Below are 26,327 nucleotides of genomic sequence, written 5' to 3'. Positions count from 1 at the left end.
TTTGCAAGTGTGTGTGGAATTTTAAGCGAGAACATATGGCCCCGATAGTGGTTGAAGCGCGGAGATGTGATATTCCAACGGCCGAACACACAAACACACACGAAGATTCGCAGAGAAATAGAGCGATTGATTGAACGAGGAAGCGTGAGAGAGGGGATTTTATTTCGCATGAAAAGTAGATTCGTTTTCTAAAGAGTTTTTGAATGGATTGATTGATATAAACGATATATAATGCGCATAATATATACAGACAGATATATATATATATATATATATATATATATATATATATACATACATATATATATACATATATATATATATATATATATATATATATATATATATATTTCTCGGCTTTCGGGATGGGATCAAAGTGTAGTATCTGTTCTGCATGCTGCACTTAAGATAATTTGTACCAGTCAATGGAAGGGAAACCCTCTATACTGGGACAATTATTATTTTTGGTAACCAGAGTGCTCCCTTTTTGCCTACTTTTAGGGGATCTGGTTTTTACCCCACATTAAAAACGGCCTTGTGCCTAATTTGCTTTGGTGGGGGAGCAAATAAATACAATATATATACTAATATGTTTACGCATATATAAGTATTTATAAGTATTTATATATATTTATACATAGATATATATATTTATTTAATATTTATATATATTTATATATATAGATATATATATATATATATACACACATATATACACACACACACATATATATATATATATATTTTATTTTTTATTGCCGTTTTATCTGCTTAAACAAATATAAATAAAAATATATTTGCTATTCAATATTATTGAACAAATATAAATAAAAATTATATTTGCTCTACAATACCACTGAGCAGGAAATAGTTGTATACGTTACGGCTAATTCCAATCTCTCTTAAGTGATTGGAAATCGTCGTATACGTTAGTTTAATTCAGAAGCAAGTTTTCGAACACTTGTCCGCAGATTGGCATCGAGTAAGGCCTTTGATTGATCGTTGTCAACATCCGATGGCCGACCACTACGCTCATCATCTTTAAGACTCTCGTCACCGCGACGAAATTTCTTTAACCACTTTATGTAACAGAGAAAAGTAGTTTGCTGGAAGTTTTACAGGTAAATAGATATGAAGGAGTATAAGAAGGCTATAACAATCCAGGTAACCGGCTGTTATATTCGCGTAACGTATGAACGAAAATGGACAAACGAAAGAAGACCTTATTTGTTTTTTTATTATTTTTTATCTTCGTATTTATTCTTCAAGTTAATCTAAACACAAATCAATAAATATGACATTACTGTTTGATATAACCGGGATTGTTGAAGTCTTAATGTTTCGAGAATACTATCTCTTTTTCAGAAGAAAGGAGACCAAAGAAAAACATTGAAATGTAGTAAAACGGAATTGTAAATCAGAAATAGGGTTTACGCATACGGTTTCTTTATTTACTTCATCGTTATTACTATAGACATTTTCATTTTTATATATCTTTATCTACTAGCTGTTCAGCCCGGCTTAGCTCGGCCTTATGTACTGTTCATAATTTTATGTGAAAATGTATATATATATATATATATATATATATATATATATATATATATATATATATATATATTAAACAGTTTAACTCATGTCCAGGTAACGTACATCTAAATTTTCAAGAGTTTAGACCCAAAATTGGCGGAGGAGTTTGATGGAGTCTGCAAAGGTCAACTCTTTCAACTTTGACCTCTTAGCAGCCAAATATTCACCCAAAACCTGATTAAAAAGCTTGCTGCATGCTTGAATACCCTTTATGTAACATTTCAAACGTTTAGACCTAAAATTGGCTGAATAGTTTGCTAGAGACCGCAAAGATTAAATCTTTTGAACTTAACCCCCTTAGCAGCCAAATTTTCAGCCGAAAACGGATTAAAAAGCTTGCCCTATGTCCGAATACACTTTATGTAAAATTTCAAATGTTAAGACCAAAAATTGGCTGAATACTTTGGTAGAGACCGTAGAGGTCATTTTTTTTTTTTTAACTTTGCGCACAATTTTGACCCCTTAGCATTATTGTTTTGGGCTCAAATCAAATTAAAAAGTTTGATCCATGTCCAAGTAAAGTACATTGAAAATTTCAAGTGTTTGGACCCAAAATTGGAGGAGGAGTTTGGTAGAGTTTTCAAAGGTCAAATCGTTGAACTTTGACCCCCTTGACAGCCAAATTTCTGGCTGAAAACTATTCAATACCCCTATATCAAATCTCGAGTCTGTAGACTGAAAATTGACAGAGTAGTTTAGTAGAGAAATGTACACACGCACATACACACACACGCACACACACACACACACACACAATTTTACTTTTATAGATATATAGATAGATTTTATTTAATCCATAGTTTTCATATATTATATCTTTATCTAGTTGTGGATTTTATGGTTTTATCTCTCTCTCTCTCTCTCTCTCTCTCTCTCTATCTATCTATCTATCTCTATCGCTCTCTCTTTCTCTCTCTCTCTCTCTCTCTCTCTCTCTCTCTCTCTCTCTCTCTCTCTCTGTGTTGGTCTATTTTATATAGCAGAGGATGTATAACAAAAGTTAGATAAGCGAAAGATAGGTAAAAAGAAAAAAAATCTTACCTTTAATAAAACCCCTTTCGATTTCAAGTATAAAAATAGGGGTCGGGGGGGGTTATAGACTCCAAGTTATTGTTACTTATAATTGACATAAACAATAAATCCCAAGGCATTTCCTCAACGCATTGTAAGCGAACAAAAACATATTTTTCGCGTGCACTAAACGTGAATAGACCGTTTCAAACAAAGGCCAAACACCTACAGATCATGAATAAGAGAGAAACAAGATAGGCAGCAGAGTTTGTTGTTACCCGGCCCTTTTTTTTTTTTTTTTTTTTTTTACTTCTTCGTATACGACCTATCATCCCTATAACAGATGCTGTCCGTCGGGCGGCCACACTTTCATACGTGCGAACACCGCTTATCAAGACCTAAAATGTACTCGAGGATAAGTGTTAATGGCATTTCTGAATTTTTTGAAGTCAGGATTGATTATTCGTATTATTTGGAGTCTTTGGACTACTGTTTTCATTTTTAGTGTTATTTTCACTACGTTTCAGTCGATGTAACCTCCGATCTTTTCCAGGAATATCCTGTCGAACCGGGAATCTTTCTGTCCAATTCGGAAATCTACAAATTCTGACGAACTCGCGATTCTACAGATTCCTGAATTCGACATAAAAGATTATTTCTTATTATAGGCCGCGTCTTCTCGGTTTCGGCCACAGCTGTTGTGTGTGAAATGAATATACATATACGACGGTTTCAACATAACATAAAACATACTGGAATCTTGATGAGTGATGCTGAGGGACCACACGACAACCAGTTATATGTATTATATATAAATTTATTCCAGTTGTCTCATGTTTCCCCAGGAGTCTGCATTATGTCTGCATCTTCTTTTTCTTTCAGCCTCTGCTTCTAGGCTGAGTTTTGGAGGACGCAATCTCACTTCCCACTGGTTTTGCAGAAAACTCCTCCACTGACTATAAAGTTGTTCTCTTTTCTTTTCCGTAACCGATTGAAGAACCCATCTCCTTAACGTGACCCCCCAGTTACCTATCTTAATGTGGCGTGATCAATGTCACTTATAAATTATTGTTCTGGATTTCTAAATTTTTAATTTTGATAGCTAACTACAGATAAATCTATAAACATATGATTTAACTATTTACATAATTAAATTTCAGCTAAAGTTATTTTACTAAAACAATATTTCTCTTCTTAAACTAGCAAGGTCACTGGTGTTATCCGGAATGAGTGTTTCCCGGGAAGATCTGTACAACACAGATGCACACCGCTACAGTTTTTATTTAGGCCAATTCTTGATAAATTTTTCGGGATATATGCAGTTATGTTGTTCGCATGCAGTGATATATATATATATATATATATATATATATATATATATATATATATATATATATATATATATATACTAGCAAAAGTACCCGTCGTTGACTGGGTTATAAAATAGCCTACAGAAAATGGACTCTGATTTATGAAAGTATGATAGGTTATGAAAAGGAAAGGTTGTAAAGAGATAGCTTTGAATTTCGGGGTATCAAAACCAAAGCAACATATGATGAGAGTAAAAATAAAATAGATAAACTCCATAATTTATTATACCATACCTGTTCCCACTGAAACACTTATCACAATATTCTGTGGATCTATATTAAAAAACCTTGTTAAACTTTGTGACATATTTCCATTCTGTGGAGGTCAGGCGCGAACAAACACCCCAAAATTTCATTATACAATATTTCTTCAAACTGAAACATAATTATCAAAAACTTACTCAGATAGATATGAAAAGTCTTTATTAAAGAGTGTGCCTATTTCGATTCTATGGAGGCCATACGCGAACGCAGACCCCACAATTTTATTATACCATCCCTATTTAAGTTAAAACATACTTATCAAAGTATTCTTATGTATATCTATATCAAAAACACTTGTAAACGTTTTTTTTTCTAATTATTAATTTTTTTATTTCCATACTTTGTGGACCAGGTGCGAACGCAGACCCCACAATTTTAATGAACCACCGTTCTGCCAGATCAAACATACCCATTCCTGTGTCTCGATACATCTTCTATCATTATATGTAATCAGTTTTTTTTTTAAATAGTCAACCATATAGGAGCCTATTCGTGATCAGACACACACACACACACACACACACACACACACACACACATTCAGCTTTATATTATAGATATAGGGTGGTCCAAATGTAGGTTTACAATTATCAAACTATCGTTTAGTAATAATGTATGAAAAGTATGAAATATGAAATGCTGACGCCTCTGTGTAGCCTAATAGCCATAAAGAATAAAAATATATGGCAATTAAGTTACACAAAGGCGCCTGCATCTCATATTTCATACTTTTTCATACTTTACTACTAAACGATAGTTTAATAACTGTAAACCTACTTTTAGACCACCCTATATATATATATATATATATATATATATATATATATATATATATATATATATATATATATATATATTACTGAATGCGAATGACACAATTGCCAATTTTCTGAAAACATTTATCAAAAATTGGTATAAATCGATGCTAAAGCGGTTTGTATATGTATTGCATAGATCTTTCAGGGAAACACTGATTCCGAACATCACCAGTGACCTTGCTAGGCTAAGAAGAGAAATATTGTTTGGTAAAGTAACTTTAGTTGAAAGTTAATTATGTAAATAGTTAAATGATACGTTTATAGTCGTCTATTAAATAGGGAAACAATTACTTTACTTCATATAACAAGATGGAACCGCTTGAGTGATCAGATACGGTACAACATAACTGGTCAAGATTGAGTGGATATCATTGCAGACTGACCACCTGAAAAGCCAATCCGATTCATAGCACCGTTTTATCTATTTTATTGGGTAGTGCGACAGCACTACTATCAAAGGAAAAGTAAGACGCCTCCTTCCCTCCGCTAGTCATTGGGAGACCCTTGGGCATGGTCGAGAATCCACTAACCCCGCCCCCAGGGTAATTTGAAGTCATGGAAAGCAGGTGACACATGTAATACGGAAACAAACAGAAACAATTCTGTTTATGGTGTTGTATTTCATTGTGCTGAGCAGAAGATGCAATGGTAAGAAGAATCGCCCAGTATGACACTGCTCGGACAGAAAGAAACTGCAACCTATTGTCAGTACAACTGCAAAGAAAGCTATGGCAATACACCAAACTCTTTATTCGAGAAACAGCGTGCATAGAGTTCTGAATCAGAACACCTCGCTCAGTAAGGAATACCATGATAGGCAGGAGACACCTGATTGTAATTAAACTACTTTCCAATAACCGGAAAAGAATAACGGAAAGGATTTTGGGTAGAAGAAACAGAGTGCGACAGCGAGAAAAATACGTTGACAGTTTGGACACCTGAACGACATCTAAAATAATGAGCAACAATGAATTCATAAATGTCAAGGGAGATAGACAAATGGAGAGTCGTAGCCGTCAATGGCTGTACCAGGCAGGACATCACTTGAATAAATGAATCATTTTTCAACATATGTTCGTGTCACCATTATTCTTTCATATTCTCGATCCTGCTATTTCTTTTGAACTATTCTAGATTTCCTTTCATATGCACGTTTTCATAGGGAAATTTTATTGGCTATTCAAAATACTACCTGTTACATTTTCTCATTGATAGAACAACTGATTAGCAGATTGATATTCATCAAAGACAGAGCAATATTTAAGAACTACAGAAATTCTCACTACTTTTCGAACGATCTTCGTATTTTGATAATTTCTTTTATTTCACCAATGTTTTTCAAAGTTGCTTAAAATCGTCTGTGCGGACAACAAGTAAGCTGTGCCCGTATGTTTGACATTATTCATACTTACCGTTCTTAATTTATTTTGTATTACAGTAATAACAGAAAGTGAATGATTATGCACGTTTGCGATTTCTAAAATTATGAAAAAAGCAACTACCAGGAAAAGGTGATTTTTTTTACTTGGTAGTCACCACTTATCAAGGCCAGAAGGCCACTCGAGGGTAAGGGTTAACGAATGTAAGGTGGTGGTGTAGTAATCACTAATGGTGTAAATTAGGTAGAATTTTATTATTTATGGGGATGGCTCAACAAGAATTTGTTTACATTGGATTTGAAGGCTACCATATTGTGTTCAACCGGGAAGCAGGCTGCATGTTTGACATTAGTCATACTTTTTACCATTAATTTCTTTTGCATTATATTTACGGTCTACGGGTATCGACCCATAGAATACAGTAAACACAGAAGGTGAATGATTCTGCACTTGGATGATTTCTAAAATTATGAACTGAAACAACACGAAAAGATGATAGGTAAGTTATTGACGAGCTAGTGGACGCCAAGGATCTCTTGTTACGTAAATTGTGTGTGTGTGTTTGTGTGTGTGTGTGTGTGTGTCTGTGTGTGTTTGTTTGTTTTGTTTTTTGTGAAAAACACACCTTTCATCATAACCTAATTCTTTTAAAATGTGTTTCTTATGAAAAGGTTTGTACTGGTTGTACAAGGGACATTCCAAAAGAAATTCCCTCTATTTTTTTATTCCATCCCAATGGATCAGAGTTGGTTGCTAAGCGTATTGTCATGATGACTGGTCGTATACATTCATGATCTGAAAGTTTCACGTCTCTGTTGCAGATAATGACGGTATGAAACTCTAAGAAAGCAACCCATGTCATGGACATGCGTCAGAAGCAGAAATGCGTCATTGAATTTCTCCATGCAGAAAAAATTGAACCGATAAACATTTACCAGCGCCTGTTGAACGTTTACAAAGCGGATGCAGTTTACGCGAGACTGTTAGGAGATGGGTTCGTTGATTTCAGAGCGGCGGCAGAGGTGCAAGTGACAAAGCGTTCTCTGGTCTTTTACGACCAAGGCATCGTTTATTGCTTACAGAAGTGCATTGAGGATGGTGGTAATTACGTATGAAAATAAAAATCTAGAGCATAAAAGGTCGTTCGTTTCATTGGTATCACTCTCATCTTCGTAGCTTTTCAATATTTTAGTTTCTGAGTTTAAAAAATTAGAAGGCCTTACTTTTGGGAAAGTGGTTCGGACGAAAATGTAATTATTGCTGCTTACGTGTCCCACGTTTTTTATTATTATTATTATTATTATTATTATTATTATTATTATTATTATTATTATTATTATTATTATTATTATTGTTGTTCTGGCCGTGTCTTGTTGATTGCCGAGGGTGCGGACACTGGCTTACAAATAAAAAAAATAAGACGACGCAAACTCACACAAGAGAAAATACAATTTCTATACATCGTGTATCAACCAGCTGCTATCTTAGCGTATGATAAAGGATTCCTTAAAGCGTTGTCCGTCTATCACTGTCTGTCCATAAATTTTAGGCAGTCTGATGATCAGTTCTTCTCCCATTGCCAAGATTCTCCTTGCTCTGCTCTTAACACCAAATCGTCATCAAATGTCGCAAACTGGAAAGTGTTTGTAACCTGGGTTTGTATTACAATACACATAGATTCGAAAAAGTTGTCAAAAAACAAATATATAAAGAATAAATGTTATCAAAGGCAATATAAGTTACTTTTCTACATAACTGGCTATTTTTAGTGTTTTTTATTTAATGCAACGTGTTTATTCAGCTCGAAAAACATACAGTGTTTATTGATGTATTGGAAAATTAAAAATGGCGCCCGACTCTTTGTTGAACACGATAAGTTTGGGAAAAGCAGTTAAAATAAGAAACTATACAAAATACTGTTAGAAACTCACCGAATATCTATCAGCCTATGTCATATATATACTGAGCGAGCTTCTAATAGTATTTTGTATAGTTTTTATTATTATTATTATTAACTGCTTTTCCCAAACGTACCATGTTCAACAGAGAGTCGGGCGCCAGTAAAATAGAACAGATAATTGATTCTAATGGTGACAGCTAAGTGTAGAAGCAGAAAAATTGCATACAGCAACATATACATGAACATAGCTCTTAATAAAATCAGATTTTTTTTGTCATGTCTGAAAAATAGTGTTGCGCAAGTTTTATCAAAAATCACAAAAAACTAAAATTATCAAAGCCAAACTAAAAAAATGATTGCACTAGTAGTGGATTTTCACTCTTCAACTACGTACTTACAATCTCAAAAATTTTTGGTGCTAGTAACCACCTTGGAGTATTTTTTTCAAAATGTCTGAAAAATATTGTCGGGCCCCTGTAGTCGATCAGCTCATTTACTAAAACTCTACTGATCTGCTCCAGGCCATCATCTACCGTCAACTACCGCCAACTCAAGACCGTTTGTAAATTAACTCCAAACATATCGTTCTCTATCTCTGGACATTTGTTCCAGTTACTACCACACCTTGATTAACAATTCTATTTCTGATCGCCTTTGTGTACCTTGGTGAACAACTTCCTTCCCATTGTATTTTTACTAACCTCACTTCCTATACTTTTGTTCTGGTGATAAACTACTTCACATGTATTGATTCAATAAAGTGAAACTGCATCTCCGGTTCCACTATTATATCTCAAGTTGTTTCAGTATGAGTCTATCCGTTACATCTCTGCATTGTTATGCTTTCTATAAACCTACATTTTTTATATACACATTAAATAATGCCTCAAGCAAACTACTTTAACCTCTTATAACTATTTCCTCTGTTATAATTTTTAATCTTTTTATGGATCACTTCCTAACACTCTGGTTGGGACATCTATAGCTTCATAGTGTAAACTATTGTTGCATTGTAAGTAGTGTTGGGAGGATTAATCGGAATCGGGAATCGGAAAATCGGAGCTTCTTGGACTATCGGAACGGTATCAGAATCGAAAACATTTGAGCCTATTTTCCGATGCCAAAAACCGATTCCTTAAATTATCTTTTTTTTATTTATTTGGTTTAAGAAACACATTCCACTGCTTGTATTAATAATAAAATAATAAATATTTATTGATTTCAAACTACAAGTAGGACTGAAATCTCTATTTAATTGGAAATCATTGAGATGAGTATTATTTATTAATTTTTATTTATTGCGGACTATTATCCTCATCCTTTTGTTTTTTATTAGTTGTTCCACAAAGTTTTGGCCAATTATTCCAGGTGAAAATTGTCTGAAGATAGCGGTTTCAATCCTACCCAAAGCCGGCCAGAGGCTTACTTGGCCAAAAACGTGGTGAGACGACAACAACTACTGAACGCAGTGAATGCAGTCAGGAGATTCAGAGTTCCTATCCCGTCGCGGTTACCACCTGACGAAGGCCAAAGGAATAGTTGGCCGAAACGTTGTGAAACAACTAATAAAAAAAAGAGGAGGATAATTATCCGCAATAAATAAAAATTAAATAAAGCACTTTTATAGTTAAATATTTAGAGATTTTTAAAGAATCGGAATTGAAATCGGTAATTGTATCGGAATCGGGAATTTAGTACGGAATCGGTAATTTTATCGGAACCGGGAAAAATATTGGAATCGTCCCATCACTAATTGTAAGGTGGTACGATAATTGGGAGAGGATCACGCGTTGCTGCGACGTCAGACGTTGCTGTGACGTCACACGCACAATAATTAAAACGATCTCTTTCGCTTTGATTCATTTTTACTTTAGCACGACAGAACGTGTAAAGTGATCACTCCTAACAAATCATCCGCTGTACCTGTTCTATCGTGTAAGGTATGTGTATATGAATATATGGACAAGAAATATTGCCATCTACAGCAACGTGTCTTGCGCCTAGAAGAAATTAAACGGTCTGGACCATAGATTTATTTTATCGGTGATTGTTTCGTAAACAGGTGCCGACCCCACCGTTACCCCATTTCGCAAAAACAGACACAGACCTCACAATTACCACATTAAAAACCGACCTTGTATTGAACTTTGCCCTCCTAGAGAGACAAGTATTAGATTGACAAGAAAGTTCTTGCGGGTTTTTAACTGTAAAATACAAATGAACAGATTTCAGCTTGAACACAAAATTATTAATCGAAATAAGCATTATCAGAATCAATACACCTTTGCCAACGTAAAAACAAGTGTATTTATGCGAGTAACATAAAAATCTTGCGTTCTGGTGGAGATTAAGTTGCTTTTGTTAAGTTGATATCGCTTAGGTTTTTTAAGCATTTCTCACGCAGAAAGTTGCGAGATGCTTGAAAAAGTGGTATTCAGTAGGTGAAAAGTCTGGAGAGTGTGGCGGTGAGGCGCAGTTTCTAGCACAATTCATTCAACTTCTGCAGAATCAGTTTAACAACGTGTGGTCGAGCATTGTCTTGGAAGAGAATTGGGCCTTTTCTGTTGACTAATGCTGGGTGTTGTTGTCGAAGTTTCTGAAGCATTTCATCCATTTGTTGATAGTACTTCTCCGCCGTAATTGTTTCACCTGCATAAAAAAAAAAAAAAAAAACTGTAATGGATAAAACTGGTCGCAGACTATCAAACAGCCAGCGTGACCTTTTTTTTTTTGTGAAATTCTAGCTACGGAAGTATCATGGAGCTAATTTTATTGGCGTCTAACCACTGAGCTGAGCGCCGTTGGTTATCGTAAAGAACCAACTTTTATCGCAAGTCACAACTCGGTTGAGAAACATTTCATTGCGTAAACGAAAGGAAAATGACACTTCATAATAACGTTTCCTTTTGCTGTCGTTCAATTCGTGAGGCACCCATTTATCAAAGTTTTGTGTTTCCAATTTCTCTCAAGTGGTTGGAAATCGTCGTATACATTACGTCTTATTCAGAAGCAAGTTCTCGAACAGTTGTACATGGATTGGTTTCAACTAAGGCTCTTACTTGATCGTTGTCAACATCCAATGGCCGACTAATGCGCCCATCACCTTCAAGATTCTCGTTGCCGCCACGAAATTTCTTAAACCACGATTGTGCATTCAGTAGTGATTCCTGGGCCGAACACTTTTTTTAATCTATATTTTTTTTTAGTTCCACTAATTTTTCAGTGTGCTCAGATGTAATCGCCTAAAAAGTAAAATCTCATTGAGTGAGGGGTGCTGAACCGGAATGTACATTTTAATTTGACAAACATCTTTTTTGTTTTTGTTGTTTTTTTCTTTCTTTTATGTATAACTAATAACTATTTCCTCTTTGTGTTATAAGTTTCAGTCTTTTTATGGATCACTTCCTAACACTCTGGGGGGACGTCTATTGTGTCATAGTGTAAACTATTGTTGCATGGTAAGGCGGTAGCAGGGGGTACGTTAATTGGCGGAGAGTCACGCATTTCTGCGACGTCAAACGTTGCTGTGATATCACACTTCCGGTGACGTCACGTTATGTCACGTACGTGACGTGTGACGCCACATGTTGCTGTGACGTCACACGTCACATACCAAACTCTCTTTCCAAGATTTTATTAAACTCATTCCGAGAGTTGTATTATTTATCTGTAGTCTTCGAACTACTGTTCACATCTTGAGTGTGATTTTTTACAATGTTTCGGTCGATGTAACCTCCGACCTTCCTCGGGTGTAACTTATCGAAGAATCCAAATCTTTACTATTACATAACAGGAACTTCATCTTTGTGTCTGTGAATTCGTTACCTATTGACTCCAAAACGGCTGGGTCAGATTTTTTTTTTTTTTCAATTTCACACAAACGTACCTTATGTGTTTGGGAGTGTTCTTAGATAAGTTTTGTATCGGAATGTCTTAAATAAGTATCGATGAATCGAAAATTGAACTAATCAGATCAAATAAGGAACAGACGATTTTGATCAAAGTGAGCATTTAACTAACATCACAAGTGCATTTGAGAAGTTTTATTAGCACACAAGCAGAAAAGCATGGCATATAAAATCAACAGTTATATTTTTTGATATGACAGGGGCGCGTTTGAAATGAATCTTTCTGTTTATAGCACAAGTGAACCATGATACTTGACTTTTGCATTTTAAACTTAAATTCAAGCCATTATCACCGCACAAGTAGGAAGGTTCAGCGTATGAAATCAACAGTAGGTTCTTTGATATGACAGGGGCGTGTTCGAAATGAATGTTTTGTTTCCATCCATCCTTCGGTTCAGTCTTGAAAAACAAAGGATACCCCTTTAGGGGCAGCAGCACGTGTAATTGTGAGGCAAGGGTTGCGCAATCCCAACCACACCTCTCCTAAATCGGCACTGTTTGAGTCCAGTGGCAAGGAGAAGTCCAGGACGACTGGAAACAATGCCGAGATAAGCGGAGAGCACATACAGCACCTGAAAGTCCCGAATGGTCATCCATTTAGTACTGACCAGGTTCAATGTTGCTTAACCGGTGATCCAGCGGGAACCGGTGTGTCAACGTGATTATGCCGTACTTGTTTTGTTGATTTTTTTTATTAATGTTTTGTTTAGAGCACAATTGAACCATGATACTTGACTTTTGCATTTTAAACTTAAATTCAAGCCATTATATATAACAAATAAGTTCATAAAATAAACAGTAGATTCTCTACAGTGCAATGTAGACTACAATATATTGTGGACTAAATCACTGCGGAGAGGCATCTAATAATTCCTTCCGGTGCACCGCGATGGTTCCCTTATTACAGCAGGAAATCAATCGATTTAATTGAAAAATGGTCGGTTTTTACTGATTTCGATGACAATAAAAATATGGGAGTGTGAAACATTCATTGATCATCATTCCATCCCGGGCAACGCCGGGTTTCCCTGCCAGTAATACAAATATCTAATCCTCATCTCAAAAATTCAGAAGCGGCAGTGTGAGATATTCGTCTATATATATATATATATAATAAATTCCACAGCCAAACAACGTCGCAGCCCACAAGAGCCATGACAATCAAAGAACCGGAAGTCCAAGACTCGAGTTTCGCCCTCATTTGGGCTCATCAGTTAGAACATCCGAACTCAGGATTCGAAACCCGAGCCTCTTGCATGCAAGGCAAACACTCTATACCTATGTATTGAGCACTTTTGAAGTAAATACTTAAAGTTTACGCATAAATTTATACTTTCGCTTGTGCTATTTTCTCCTCTTTATCAACTTTTGCCATTTTTATCGTTGCCATTATTTCCGGTGTCATTTTTTCCGTTTCCATTTTTACCTAAATCCGAGGAAAAGATTTTCATTCATACATTTGCACAACATACCAATCACTTTTTTTTTTTTCATGAAAGCCACTCGGGGATAAGGGTTATTGCGTGTACAGTAATTAATGGGATAGTATCGTAGTAATCGTTAGTAATGGAGATTTGATAAAGTGTCTTACTTAAGGGGGCGGCTCATCAGGAATTTGTTTATGTTGGACTTGAAGACATCCAAGTTGTAGTCAGGTGGGAAACAGGCAAACGGAAGAGAGTTCCACTGGCGTACACTTCTAAGAAAGAAGCTTTGTTTATGGAATCTACGTTTTGGTTTTAGCGCAGTTAAAGAGTGGGGAAAATTTTTGACAGTGGTTTCAGCTAGACGGGTGTGTATCGTGAAAGATTGGCGAGGGGGGATCAGGGATTGGAGCTCCGACGAGCACCTGCCATGGAAGTAACAATAAAACAAAGACAGGCTCGCAACGTCTCTTCTGTGGTAGAGAGGTCGCAGGGAAGAGAAAAGGGCATCCCCCACTAAGCCACAAAGTTTATTACGAAAGGCAAGATAAATTACTTATTTACCTGCCTGGGTTAGTTTTTATGTCTTTTAACTTATTTTAAAGTGTTTTTTTTTACTTAAAATAAAAATAGCGTAAAGCTTATCGAGTTAGAACGAAAAACAAAATAGTGGTCCCATTATAGTCACTGTCGAGCCTTGATAATCGCTAAAAAATCGAAAATTAAATAAAATACTGATAGGCGTTCATCCAATTAATGTCGCCGACCCAACGAAAATGTAATGTTCTACCAATATTTTGTTTAATTTTCGATTTTTGATCGATTATCGAGGCTCAGATGAGATCAATAATTTGATTTTCGTTCTAACTCAACAGGCTTTACGCTACCTGGCACTACCCTAAAACACATACAAAAAAAAAATATGTTAAGTTCGATAGAAGAGTAACTTAGCTTGCCTTTGGTAACAGTTATTGGCTGTATATTTTTTTAATACTTTGTTTCTGTTTTGTTGGCTACTTTGGAAAGTCATTGAAGTCACAAATATGTTAAGTCAATAGATACGCACGTAGTATAAAAGTTGTGTCCGAGTCTTTTATTTCGCCTCTCGCCCAAGTCTTGGCTAGGAGCAAGAGAACAACATCACATCTTATCCACTCGGCGCTTAAAAAAAAAAAAAAATTAAAAAAAAAAAAAAAACGAAACATGTATTGTCCCTCGTGAGTGCGCAGTGAACTAGGCATAAAAAAATGACTAAGTTCAGCATTTGCCACCCCCCTTCCCCATTTAGCCCCAAAAGTCCCCAGGGGACGTAAAATCCTGGTGACAATGAACAAAAGGTGCAGTTTTAGGCCTTAACATATATAAATTTGAGTTCTGCACCATGCAAAAAAAAAAAAAAAGAAATGACCAAGTTCATCATTCGCACCCCGCCATTTAGCCCCAAAAGTCCCCAAGGCCTTAACATATTCAAATTTGAGTTCAGCACCATACAAAACTGCTAAATAGAAAATTTTGGACAAATATGGTAAAATTGCCCCCAAAATGGAGTGTTTTTGTTAGCCTTGAAAGAACTCCTGGGGAACACCCAAGAGTTATCGCAAAGTATAGACAAACAAAATTATATAAAAATCAGTTAGTTAATCCGTTCTGTTACTTTTTTTTACTCATATCGTGTTTAATGTTTGTGCAAAATTTAAAAGAAATTCCAAGGTGTAGTTATTGAGAAAAGTGCGGACTGATGAACGGACGAAGGTGAATTTACAGGTCCACCCTCCTTTTGTCGGGGTACCAAAAAAAAAAAAAAAAAAAATGAAGCCGGGGAAATGTTAAGCGGAAGCATCTCCTACACAAAAGTGTTCTTACCGCACAACATACCAATCACTCTGCAAACGAGAAAACGCAAGCGCAAAAGAAAATAGACCGCAACTACATTTCTGAATCTTTTAGATGAGGATTGGTTATTCGTGTTATTTGGAGTCATCCAATTACTGTTTCGATCGATATAACCTCCGACCTTTTTCAAATATTATCGAATTCGGAAATGTTTCTGTCGAATTCGGGAATTTGAATGAAATTTGGAACGAAGCTCTTCATTTACTTCACAGGGGTAGCATGCTCTTGTTCCATCAGCCATGGCTGGAAAGAGATCATAAGTAATTCGTAGTTGTATTTTCCGGTTGCCCACGCTGAGAATTGAACCTTCAACCTTCAGGAGACTATCACTTTTACAATTTCTTTTTCCAAGTACTCTAATCACTGCGTCACGGGTCCTTGCAGAAAGTTCTAGGAGCCTTAAACCTATTTTATTTTTATTTTACTTGGGTGAAGGTTGTTCCCATTCTCAGTGGCGACGGCCGAAAATTACAATTGCGAATTACTTAGGACCTATTTCCAGTAATAGCTGACGAAACAACTCCGTGAAGTAACTAAGGGACTTCGTTCAAAATTCCGTCCAAATTCCCGAGTTCGACAAGGTACACTTGAAGAAGGTTGGAGGTTATATCAACCGAAAGATTGTGAAAATGACACTCAAGATGAGAACAGTAGTCCGACGAATTCAAATAAGACCGCAATTATATAACAACTACAACTTTTTTTCAACCACCAGATTTAAAAAGCCTGTATTCTGGAACATAAGGTTTCATTAAATGTTCTATTGGCTCGGCAGGCCGAGAGCAGGCTCGAAGCCTTCTTTTGAATAACAGCATTGAATAACCGCTCGTTGAGCCAATCAAAATGGTTCCCGGTGTGACGCGTCATTAATGAAACAAAGACGGTGGAGGTAGTTCTTTGTGGCAGGACTGATTGCAATACAAATCTGCCGAGAATACCAGGGTTTTTGGATCGCTTGTGGTACGTTGTTGACGTTGCTACATGTTCAGAGTTTGTCGTCGATTCCGAGGAGGACGCGAAAGTTGTCACAAGTCGCAGTATATATTAGCTGTCTATAAAGACAAACACCGTTAGGCCACCAGACAGTTTGCTGTATTCTCTCTTTGAAGATCAACATGAGATTCTACGGCCCTTCGAACGGCATCGGTGAGAGAGATGTGTCTAGGAAATCTGTCGGTGTTAATTGTTTTTTTGTCCCCCGACAAAAGGAGGGTGGATCTGTAAATTCACCATTGTCCGTTTGTCCGTTCGTCCGTTCATCTGTTCATCCGTTTGTACTTTTCCCAATAACTACGCATTGGTATTGTTTGAAAATTTGCACAAACATTAAACATGATATGAGTAAAAAAAATAACAGAACGGATTTTCCGGGAAAACTCCGGTTGCCCCCCCCCACACCTGGGATACCTTTTGTGTAAAAATGGTTAAAAATTAACACATTTGTGCTCATTAAAAAAAAATGATGCCTTGGATTTTTATAAAACTTTCTGAAAAGTTGTAACTAACTGATTTTTACATAATTTTGTTTGTCTATATTTCGCGATAACCCTTGGGTGTGCCCCAGGGGCTCTTTTAAGGCTAATAAAAACACTCCATTTTTGGTACTATTTTACTATATTTGTCCAAAATTTTTTCTGTGTATGTCTATTTAGCAGTTTTGCATGGTGCTGGACTCAAATTTAAATATGTTAAGGCCTTGGGGACTTTTGGGGCTGAATGGAGGGCGCAAATGATGGACTTGGTCATTTTTTTTTTTTTTTGATGGTGCAGAACTCAAATTTACATATGTTTAGGCCTAAAACAGCACCATTTGTTAATTTTCACCAATCTTGGAACTTTTGGGGCTAAATTCTGAACTTAGTAATTTTTTTGTGCCTTTTTCGCTCTGCTCACACGGGCGACCATGCATGCTTTACTTGAGACAAGGCACGAAGCCACGTGATGTAACGAGCTAACAAGAACGAAAGCTGATTATTATAAAGACAGCAGGTGCATATTGATCTTATTCTCGAAAAAAAAAACAGTTACAAGTAGGAGGAAGACAGTGAGCAGGAAGAGAATTCCAAAATCTTGCAGTTCTTGAAAAGAAGCTACTGGAATAGAAAGTTGTAACCTAATTAAAACAAATAAAGCATGCATGGTCCTCCATGAGTGCACAGTGAACGAGGCATAAAAAATGACTATGTTCAGCATTTGTGCCCCCCTCCATCATTTAGGCCCAAAAGTCCCCAGGGGACGTCAAATCCTGATGAAAATAAACAAACGGTGCAGTTAATTTGAGTTCTGCGCCATACAAAAAATAAAAAATAAAAATAACTAAGTCCATCATTTGCTCCCCTCCTTATTCAGCTCCAAAAGTCCCCAAGGCCTTAACATATTTAAATTTGAGTTCAGCACCATGCAAAACTGTTAAATAGAAATACACAAAAAATGTTGGACAAATATGGTAAAAAAAAAAAGTCCCCAAAAATGTATTGTTTTTATTATCCTTAAAAGAACCCCTGGGGCACATCCAAGAGTTATCGCGACGTATATACAAACAAAATTATATAGAAATCAGTTAGTTACAACTTTTCAGGAAGTTTTCTAAGAATCCAAGGCATCAATTTTGGGGTTTGTATTACTGTACACATAGATTCAAAAAAGTTGTCAAAAAACAAATATATAACAAATAAATGTTATCAAAGGCAAGATAACTTACCTTTCTACCAAACTGGATATATCTTTTATGTTTTTATTCAATGTAACATGTTTATTCAGCTTGAAAAACGTACATTGTTTACCGATGTATTGGAAAATTCAAAATAGCGCCCGATTCTCTCTTTAACAGGGTGAGTTTGGGAAAAGGTGTTATAAATAATAAACTAGACAAAATACTATTAAAAAAAACACCGAATATATGTCAACTTATGTCATGGTAACATATATTGAGCGAATTTCTAACAGTATTTTGTTTAGTTTATTATTTATAACACTTTTTCCCGAACTGACCGGGTTAAAGAGAGAGTCGGGCGCCATTTTGAATTTTCCAATACATCGGTAAACACTGTATGCTTTTCGAGCTGAATAAACATGTTACATTGAATAAAAACACAAAAATATATCCAGTTTGGTAGAAAAGTAAGTTATCTTGCCTTTGATAACATTTATTTGTTATATATTTGTTTTTTTGACAACTTTTTCGAATCTGTGTACAGTAATACAAACCCCAATTTTTTTTTTTAATAAGCACAACAGTATCAATTTTAGCCATTTTAATACGAAATGTACCCCCAGGTGGGGGGGGGGCAACCGAAGTTTTCCCGGGAAATCCGTTCTGTTACTGTTTTACGCATATCATGTTTAATGTTTGTGCAAACGTTAAAAAAAATTCCAAGGTGTAGTTATTAAGAAAAGTGCGGACGGACGAACGGACGAACGGACAAGGGTAAATTTACAAGTTCACCCTCCTTTTGTGTGGGGGGGACCAAAAATAAAAATGCACAGAAAAATCTTAATGGTGTACGTGCCATTTATGGAAGGAAGATGTCATATTCCAAAAATCACGTAAATTGATCGAGTATTTTTTATTTTTAATTAAGAAAACCAAATGTTATGAGTAAGCATAAAGTAATTGTCTCGTACGCTATCTTGAAAGAACGAGGACAGAGAAGTCCACAATATTTCAAACTTCTCGAGATTAGCTTTGTAATCCTACTGATTTCACATTAATCGCTTTAAACCGTTTGAAAATGATTTTTCTTTATAAAAATAAAACTACTTGATCACTTTACGTAGTTTTTGGAATATGACATTTCCTTCCGTGACGGGTACGTATACATCGTGACTATATTTCTGTAGGTTTATCTTTTAATAAGGTCAAATAAGAACTAATTGTTTTTGTTTTTTTTTTCTCTCTCTTATCTGTGTATTTTAGCCGTGATTAAGAACAACTGGTCGTGTTTATTTTATTTTTTGTTTTCTGATTTTTTTTTCTTCTTCTTTTACATTTGAGTCGAACTTTCAAGCGCGTCGCGGCGCCCAGGTTGGGAAACTCTCAGCGCGTCTGTTACCGAATCAGAGACTATCGCTAGTTTGTTCCGAAACGGGCACACAGACACAGCGCGTGTGCGCGCACACACACACACACACACACACACACACAAATACACACACACGTGCGCGTCGCTTCTGCTGTTGGTTTTGTCCTCCTACTCTTTCCCTCTTTTTCGTTCCAGCTTCTCCTACCCAGTCAATTTAACCTCCTCTTCCTCGCCCTCCTCTTCCTCCCTTGTACGCGCAGGCGCGCGCGCCCCACTCCCACCACCACCGTCAAGACCTGCTACCTCCACTCGTCACACAAAACCATTTGGTTTAATTCTCTTCTGTTCAGTTTGTAGAGAGACTGTCGAAGCGTAGGGACGTCGTTGTTGTTTTTTTTTTTTTTCTTCCGTCTCAGCTTTTTACTACTAACGGCCCCCTTTCGTATACAGATATTAGGGGCTCCTTCTTATCTCCCTCCCTCTCTCTCTCTCTACACACACACGCACATATATATATAAATATAAACAAACATTTATATTTACACCTTCAACAACAGAAAAAATAAGCCAACCTTTTATTTTATTTCAGTATACTATCTGTCATATAGCCATAAAACCCATCTTTTAAAAAAAAATCAATATTACGGAGTTTTCTTTCATCGCAGGTACGCATACACTCTCAGATGAACACATGTACACATACACACACATATACATGATATAATATATGTTTATATACATACATGCACATGCGCGTTTATATACGGGGAAATGTGTTACAGCTTTTATCCAGTCGTGTTTATGTGAGTAGGGTGCTCAACACGCACTCGCGTTACATTACAAAACGAAACCTCAGCGATTATTCCTGCTTGAACAACAGTGCGTGACTGCGTGACACTAACAGCTCACCGTATCCATACACTTTGTGTCCTATACAAAGAAGGTCTTTGCTTCCTATCTATTAAAAGAAAAAGAGAGCAAAAGAAAAGAAAAAGAAAAAATACGGGATACATCGGATCAGCAAGTTCTCCAACTCCAAGACCGTTGCTACGGCACCGAAAATATTAACAAGTATTTTTTTTTTTTCTTCTTCAACGTTTGACGGAAAGCAGCGAATAAAACGGTAGCTCGTCTTTTATTAGATTATTTGGATTTTGATCTACTCTGGAACTGACGTACATCTTGTGATCTTTAAAAAAAAAAAAAAAAAAAAGTCTGCAATTCTGGACATTAATTCTTTATTTTGGTATAATCTGCGTTATTTTATTAAGCGATCGCCAGGCTTGTATTTATCGTCGATATAAAACTGCGTCGATTATTGGTTTTTAGTAAAGAAAAAAAATCGATTTGCGCTTTTTTTTTTTTATCTGGATAACATTTACCGAAATTGCTAATCAAGCACATATACATAAGATATATATATATATATATATATTGACGTACAGTGCGTACCTTTTCGCTGTTCAAAAACTACTTGTACCCAGTCCTCCTTCATCAGCAGTTTTAACACAAAAAGTACACGCACGTGCATATCTTTGTTTAATTAATTGCCTATTTATATTTTATTTTTATTTATTATTATTTTTTTATTATTTCTCGTATCAACAACTAGACTCGGAGAAACGCTAACCCGCGTGGAAAATCTTTAATCTTTTCCAATTAAAAAAAAAAAAAAATTTTTTTTTTAAATCACCTGTCGACTTCATTTCGCAAAACAAAGTCTACTACCCCCTCACCAAAAGGAACACCAGCGGCTAAAACGTTGTTTCGACTCTTTGATCCACTAACAACAACAAGAACAACAACAAAGATGGGGACACTCGTCCGATATTCGAAATGATGTGAAACAAATTTCTTTTTTTTTTTTTTAAATAAAAAAGATTAATGTTCGCAACATCTTTGCGAAGATCAACACGCATACAGTACAGAACACATACACACACACACATAAACCTACGTGCGCACACTTTCTGCATCCGTGAATGTGATACGATTTCTGCCGCGGAGTCTCCTCCTGGTATATCTTTACGCAAACTAAGGATATATACCTCTATATTAAAATAAATATATGCATCGGTCTGGATGGCTTACGTCTGGGGTATTACCTGTCTGCTCGACTCGCTATGGATATTTCTTGTTTTGCAAGGTAAATATATATATGTATATGTGCTTCTTTTCTATTCTAAATTTTTTTAGACTTTTTGTTGTTGCTTTTGTATAGTGCCGTTCTTTATTAGCATAGTGTCGCTACAAAAGAAACAAAACACAAAAAACCGTTAATTCTTCTGACGTAATTTTCCATTGCCTTTTGGAGGTAAGATCAAAATGTAGTATATGTTCTAATACTACACTTCATCTTTTCTGTCGTCCGTCAACGAAGAAATCCGGGCACTTATGCGGAATACGGATCACGTGTCGTTCTTTATTACAATAGTGACGCTACCTAAAAAGAAACAAAATAAACGAAAAAGACATTATCTTTTTGGCTATAAGCAGAAATCTAAATTTAAAAAAATAAGTTTTTTTTATTATTATTATTTAAAGTCCACTTTGACAATTTTCTTTAAAATGGCGACGTTTATAGGTTTTCGACTATGCTGAATGAGAAAATCTCATTTAAATTTTGCAGAGACAAGTCGTTTTCTGTCGCGTGGTTCCTGGTATTGGTAGTAGTCATTTTCAACAATAGCATATTTGTTTGTATATTATTTCGCAAGATCCATACTGGTATTTAATATATATTGAGCATAAGTTTTAGCGAAGGAATAAAAAAAATGATATACATGCATATAAAAATGGTAACGTCACCAGGTAGCAAGTGCTTAACAATTCAGTCGCCACATCTTTAGTGTGGGTTTCGAATCATGGCTCTAATCATGGTGGTAGTTAAAGGATTAAAAAATAGTTAACAAACCCCCATTTCCGTATCAAAATAGGTCTCTAAATTATAACGTTAATATTTAGAAACCCATTTTTAACATAGGGAGGGAAGCTTTGTTAACTATTTTGCACTTTGGAGTGAATAAAGACGTACAAAAAAACACGTTGATTATTCTGACGTAACATTCTTTTGCCTTTTGATAAGATCAACATGTAGTATCTGTGAGAATACTACACTTCATCTTTTTATGCTCCCCTACCCCACGCCATCAACGAAAAAGAAATCCTTTTCGACTGAGGCAATTTTTTTTTCTTTCGATCTAGTGTCCTTAGTTGTGAACTGAGACTTTCCCCACATTAAAAAAAGACCTTGTAGCTAACTATCTCGCGGAGAAGCAAATCAATACGGAATCTGCTGACGTATATGCACTTTAGTTCTAACTAGAATATAGAACGGACCTGTACGAAAGTGCCCACTCCCTAAAAATGTGTTTCGCTTTTTTTTTTTTTTTTTTTTCAATGATTACAGACTAAATCAAATTAGCAAAAGAAAAAAAATGAAAAATATAAAAAGTTTTATTGATTTTAAGAAGGGGGTTCACTTTCTCGTTAGACCCTAAATGGACAGTAAGTCAGGTAGCAATGAAGTAGAACGTTATAACGAAAGTGAACCCCCTTAAAATTCATTAAATTTATTTGCAAATTTTTTTTTCCGCTAATATGATACTTAAGTCGAGGGACCACCGGAAAAATGTCAATGTATACTGGTTGTGTTGACTCCGAAAGCAGTTCTTAACATGGGGAGGTTACGGGTGTTTATTCCGAAAGGCATTTTCTTATTACGGGGACGGACGTAATCAACTTTTTAAAGGTAAGTCTTCGGGTGGTCCCCCAGCGCATTTTCACCATTAAGTCTAATCTATGATAATTATCGGAAAAATTTTTTTATTTTATTTTTATTTTAGTGTAAAACACATTTTTAGTGGGTGGCGACTCTCGTACAGGTCCGCTGAAAGTAGTTTCGGGGATCAAGTTATCACATTCGAATTTCTCGTGGTCTCTGAGAGGCCATCTTTTTGTATAAGAGTGCGTGATCGGTGTTTATAACTCGTCGTAAACTTCGCCATTCGAAAATGATTAAATTGACGAATAATTAATTACTTTCTGACCATTATTAACGTTTATACTAGGTGGGCACCAAGTATTTATTTCAACAGTGCTCAAAATATTTACTACATTTCTCACCTTTTAAAATGACTTTTATAGGTTTTTGGGTATGCTGAAAACGAATATCGCATTTAAATTTTTCCGGAAACAAGTAGTTTTCCGGATATGAAGCAATCTGATTGTTATAAGTGCTGGACATTGTTGTACGCGCAAGCACGCGCGTTTTTGTACTGTAGAGCTCGAATTTAACTTGAAAATACGATTTAAAAAAAATAGCACGGTAATATAAGTACATAAGCTCCACGAATTCTTCTGAACCGGAAAAACGTACAAAATAACTTATCCAGGTAGGTAGAAGAGTAACTTATCTTGGCTTTTGGTAACATTTAGTGTAGTATCTGATACTACACTTTGCCTTTTCTGTCCTTGATCATTAGAGGAGAAATCCTTCTAGATATTTTCTTTAAAATAGCAAAAATAGCTCCTATACAGAGCGCCACTTTGAGGGGAGCTGGAATCTGGATATTCCCCACATTAAAAACCGACCTTATTTCTAACTCTGCCATCGTGAGAAGGCAAGTTTATAGGTACATTTATTTTTGACCACGTTTTGGTGTCTATAATGCAAGATGCCCGAAAACTCTCTTTTTTTTTTTTTTTTTTTTCGGTCGCGTTATTTTATCATTGAATTCGTTTTGAGCTCATTTCTGACGACTTGTTGTGGTAGTACCTTCGCAACTCGCAAGAAACGGCTTTCCGACCGTTAAATATACCCTCCTTTCTCCTAACCATTTTCAATTCGCTTGTAACTGTGGCATTGGGTTTTTTTTTTTTTTTTTTTTTTTTTTTTTTGCTTTGCTTTTCGTTTTTTCTGAGACTTCTCCAAGAAAGAAAATCGAGTAATTCTCCACGTTCAAGGTTTCATTTCCTTAATTGATTTTTTTCTAAACACAAGAAAAAAAAATCGATTCAATCTTAAAATATATTGAAAATTTAACGTTTGACTGCTTTTTCTCTATATAAAACTCTTCCACTATTCGAATAGAAATTGAATTTTATTTTTGTCTTGTTTGTTTGATTCCTAGCATTTTAATAAACCATTGTCTTTCAATATTGGCCGGTTTGAAACGTCGTGATCAGCACTAACCTTCATCTTTTAAAGAAAATTTGCCACTTCTGCAGTTTTGAAATTCCAAAGAAACACCCCTTCTAGTGCTAGTGCAGAGGGTGATCCGCGCTATTTTTTAAATCGTATTTCCAAGTTTAATTAAAGTTTTATTATATTTTTTTATTCAATTGTAAGGTTGAAGTATAGAATAGGTACAAAACACGCTCCCCTCCCCATGTTAAGAACGGCTTTTTAAATAATAGCGTTATTATTTACGTCCGGATCACTCTCTTCTGCACTAGTACTCCCCCTTAACATTCGTATCTGGGAGGGCGCTTCGTTAACTCTTGCGTTGAATTAATTTGCTTGTGTATGTTAAACTGCACAAGTGCCGAAAACTTAAAAAAAGGCGCCTTGATTTTTAGTAAAAACCAAGCTTTGAAAGTTTTGCTTTCGATTTTGATTCTGGCTAATGGCACCCAAATACATTTTTTTACTTTCGAAATCACGACTATAAGATAATATGGTGCTTCTACACTTTATCGCCGAAACTGGAGACGCCATTTTATTTCGAGCACCTGTCGATTAGAATCAGAGGGAGAAAACTATGAAAAAAAGTAAAATACTATTGCAGAGAGTGATCACTGATCCGCGCTATTTTTTTAAATCGTATTTCCACGTTTAATTAAAGTTTTCTTATGTTTGTTTTTTTTGTTTTTTTATTCAATTGTAAGGATAAAGTACAGAATATGTACAAAACACCCTCCCCATGTTAAGAATGGCTTTTGAAATAATAACGTTATTATTTCAGCACGGATCGGAGCACTCTCTGCAGGAGTACCAAAAGTAAAGAAAGTGAAAGAGAACATCCATAATTGTTTCATTGGAAATGTTTCGAATTAATTAATGAAAACGAGAAAGTTTTCATTTAATTTTAGGTTAATTTATTCTTTCCGGAAGCAATCGTTCTCCAGTTTAATTGTTTTGTTATTTATTTCATGCTTCAGTTATAGTTTAAAATACTGATTTCCCCCTTGGATTTTAACAGCAGGTGCGCGAAATAAAATGGCGTCTCCAGTTTCGGCGATAAAGTGTAGAAGTAACGAAATCTGGACAAATTGAAATATCATATTTAAGCGGTGGCGTTATCACTGCTCTGCAACGTTACAAGCGTACGAACTGATTAAAAATAAACTAAGATGAATATACCAAATGTATAAAGATTTGTTTTTTCAATTTGGACTCTTTCAAAACTATTTTAGCCCGTTAAAGACCCATAAAAGAACAGTCCATAAAAATCCAGCCGCTCTACAACTTTTAGTTTCGGTAGAGATAGTTGGAAAATATGGGGACAGACAGACATATAGCTTTTTTATATTAGATTTGGACCCGTGGAACAGATTTGATTTGATTTTAACTGCTAAGTAAAAATTGAAAAGAAAAAAAATGGTACTTGACAGGCGCAAGTCAATTTAATGCTCTTGTACACATACGCATATATATATATATATATATATATATATATATATATAATATTGTCATTATTATTTACTATAATAATTATTAAATATCTACAGACACTAGTGTTTCATC

General features: G+C 35.5%; 1 protein-coding gene across 7 annotated transcripts in view; it reads left to right on the top strand.

The window, feature by feature from the left end:
* The first annotated feature begins 21,018 nt into the window (after positions 1–21,018).
* LOC145265584 (netrin receptor UNC5B-a-like) overlaps positions 21,019–26,327 on the top strand; it is a 573,104-nt gene continuing 567,795 nt past the window's right edge. For all 7 annotated transcript variants that reach the window (XM_080121591.1, XM_080121590.1, XM_080121593.1 and 4 more), the window contains exon 1: positions 21,019–21,725. In XM_080121591.1, the coding sequence (XP_079977717.1) occupies positions 21,662–21,725 (64 nt within the window). In that variant the 5' untranslated portion in view covers positions 21,019–21,661. The remainder of the gene's footprint in view (positions 21,726–26,327) is intronic.

This window comes from Euprymna scolopes, chromosome 40 (genome assembly GCF_053919585.1).
Source record: "Euprymna scolopes isolate OS-2025 chromosome 40, ASM5391958v1, whole genome shotgun sequence".
In the NCBI taxonomy this organism is placed as follows: domain Eukaryota; kingdom Metazoa; phylum Mollusca; class Cephalopoda; order Sepiida; family Sepiolidae; genus Euprymna; species Euprymna scolopes.
This window is presented reverse-complemented; position numbering and strand designations above follow the sequence as displayed.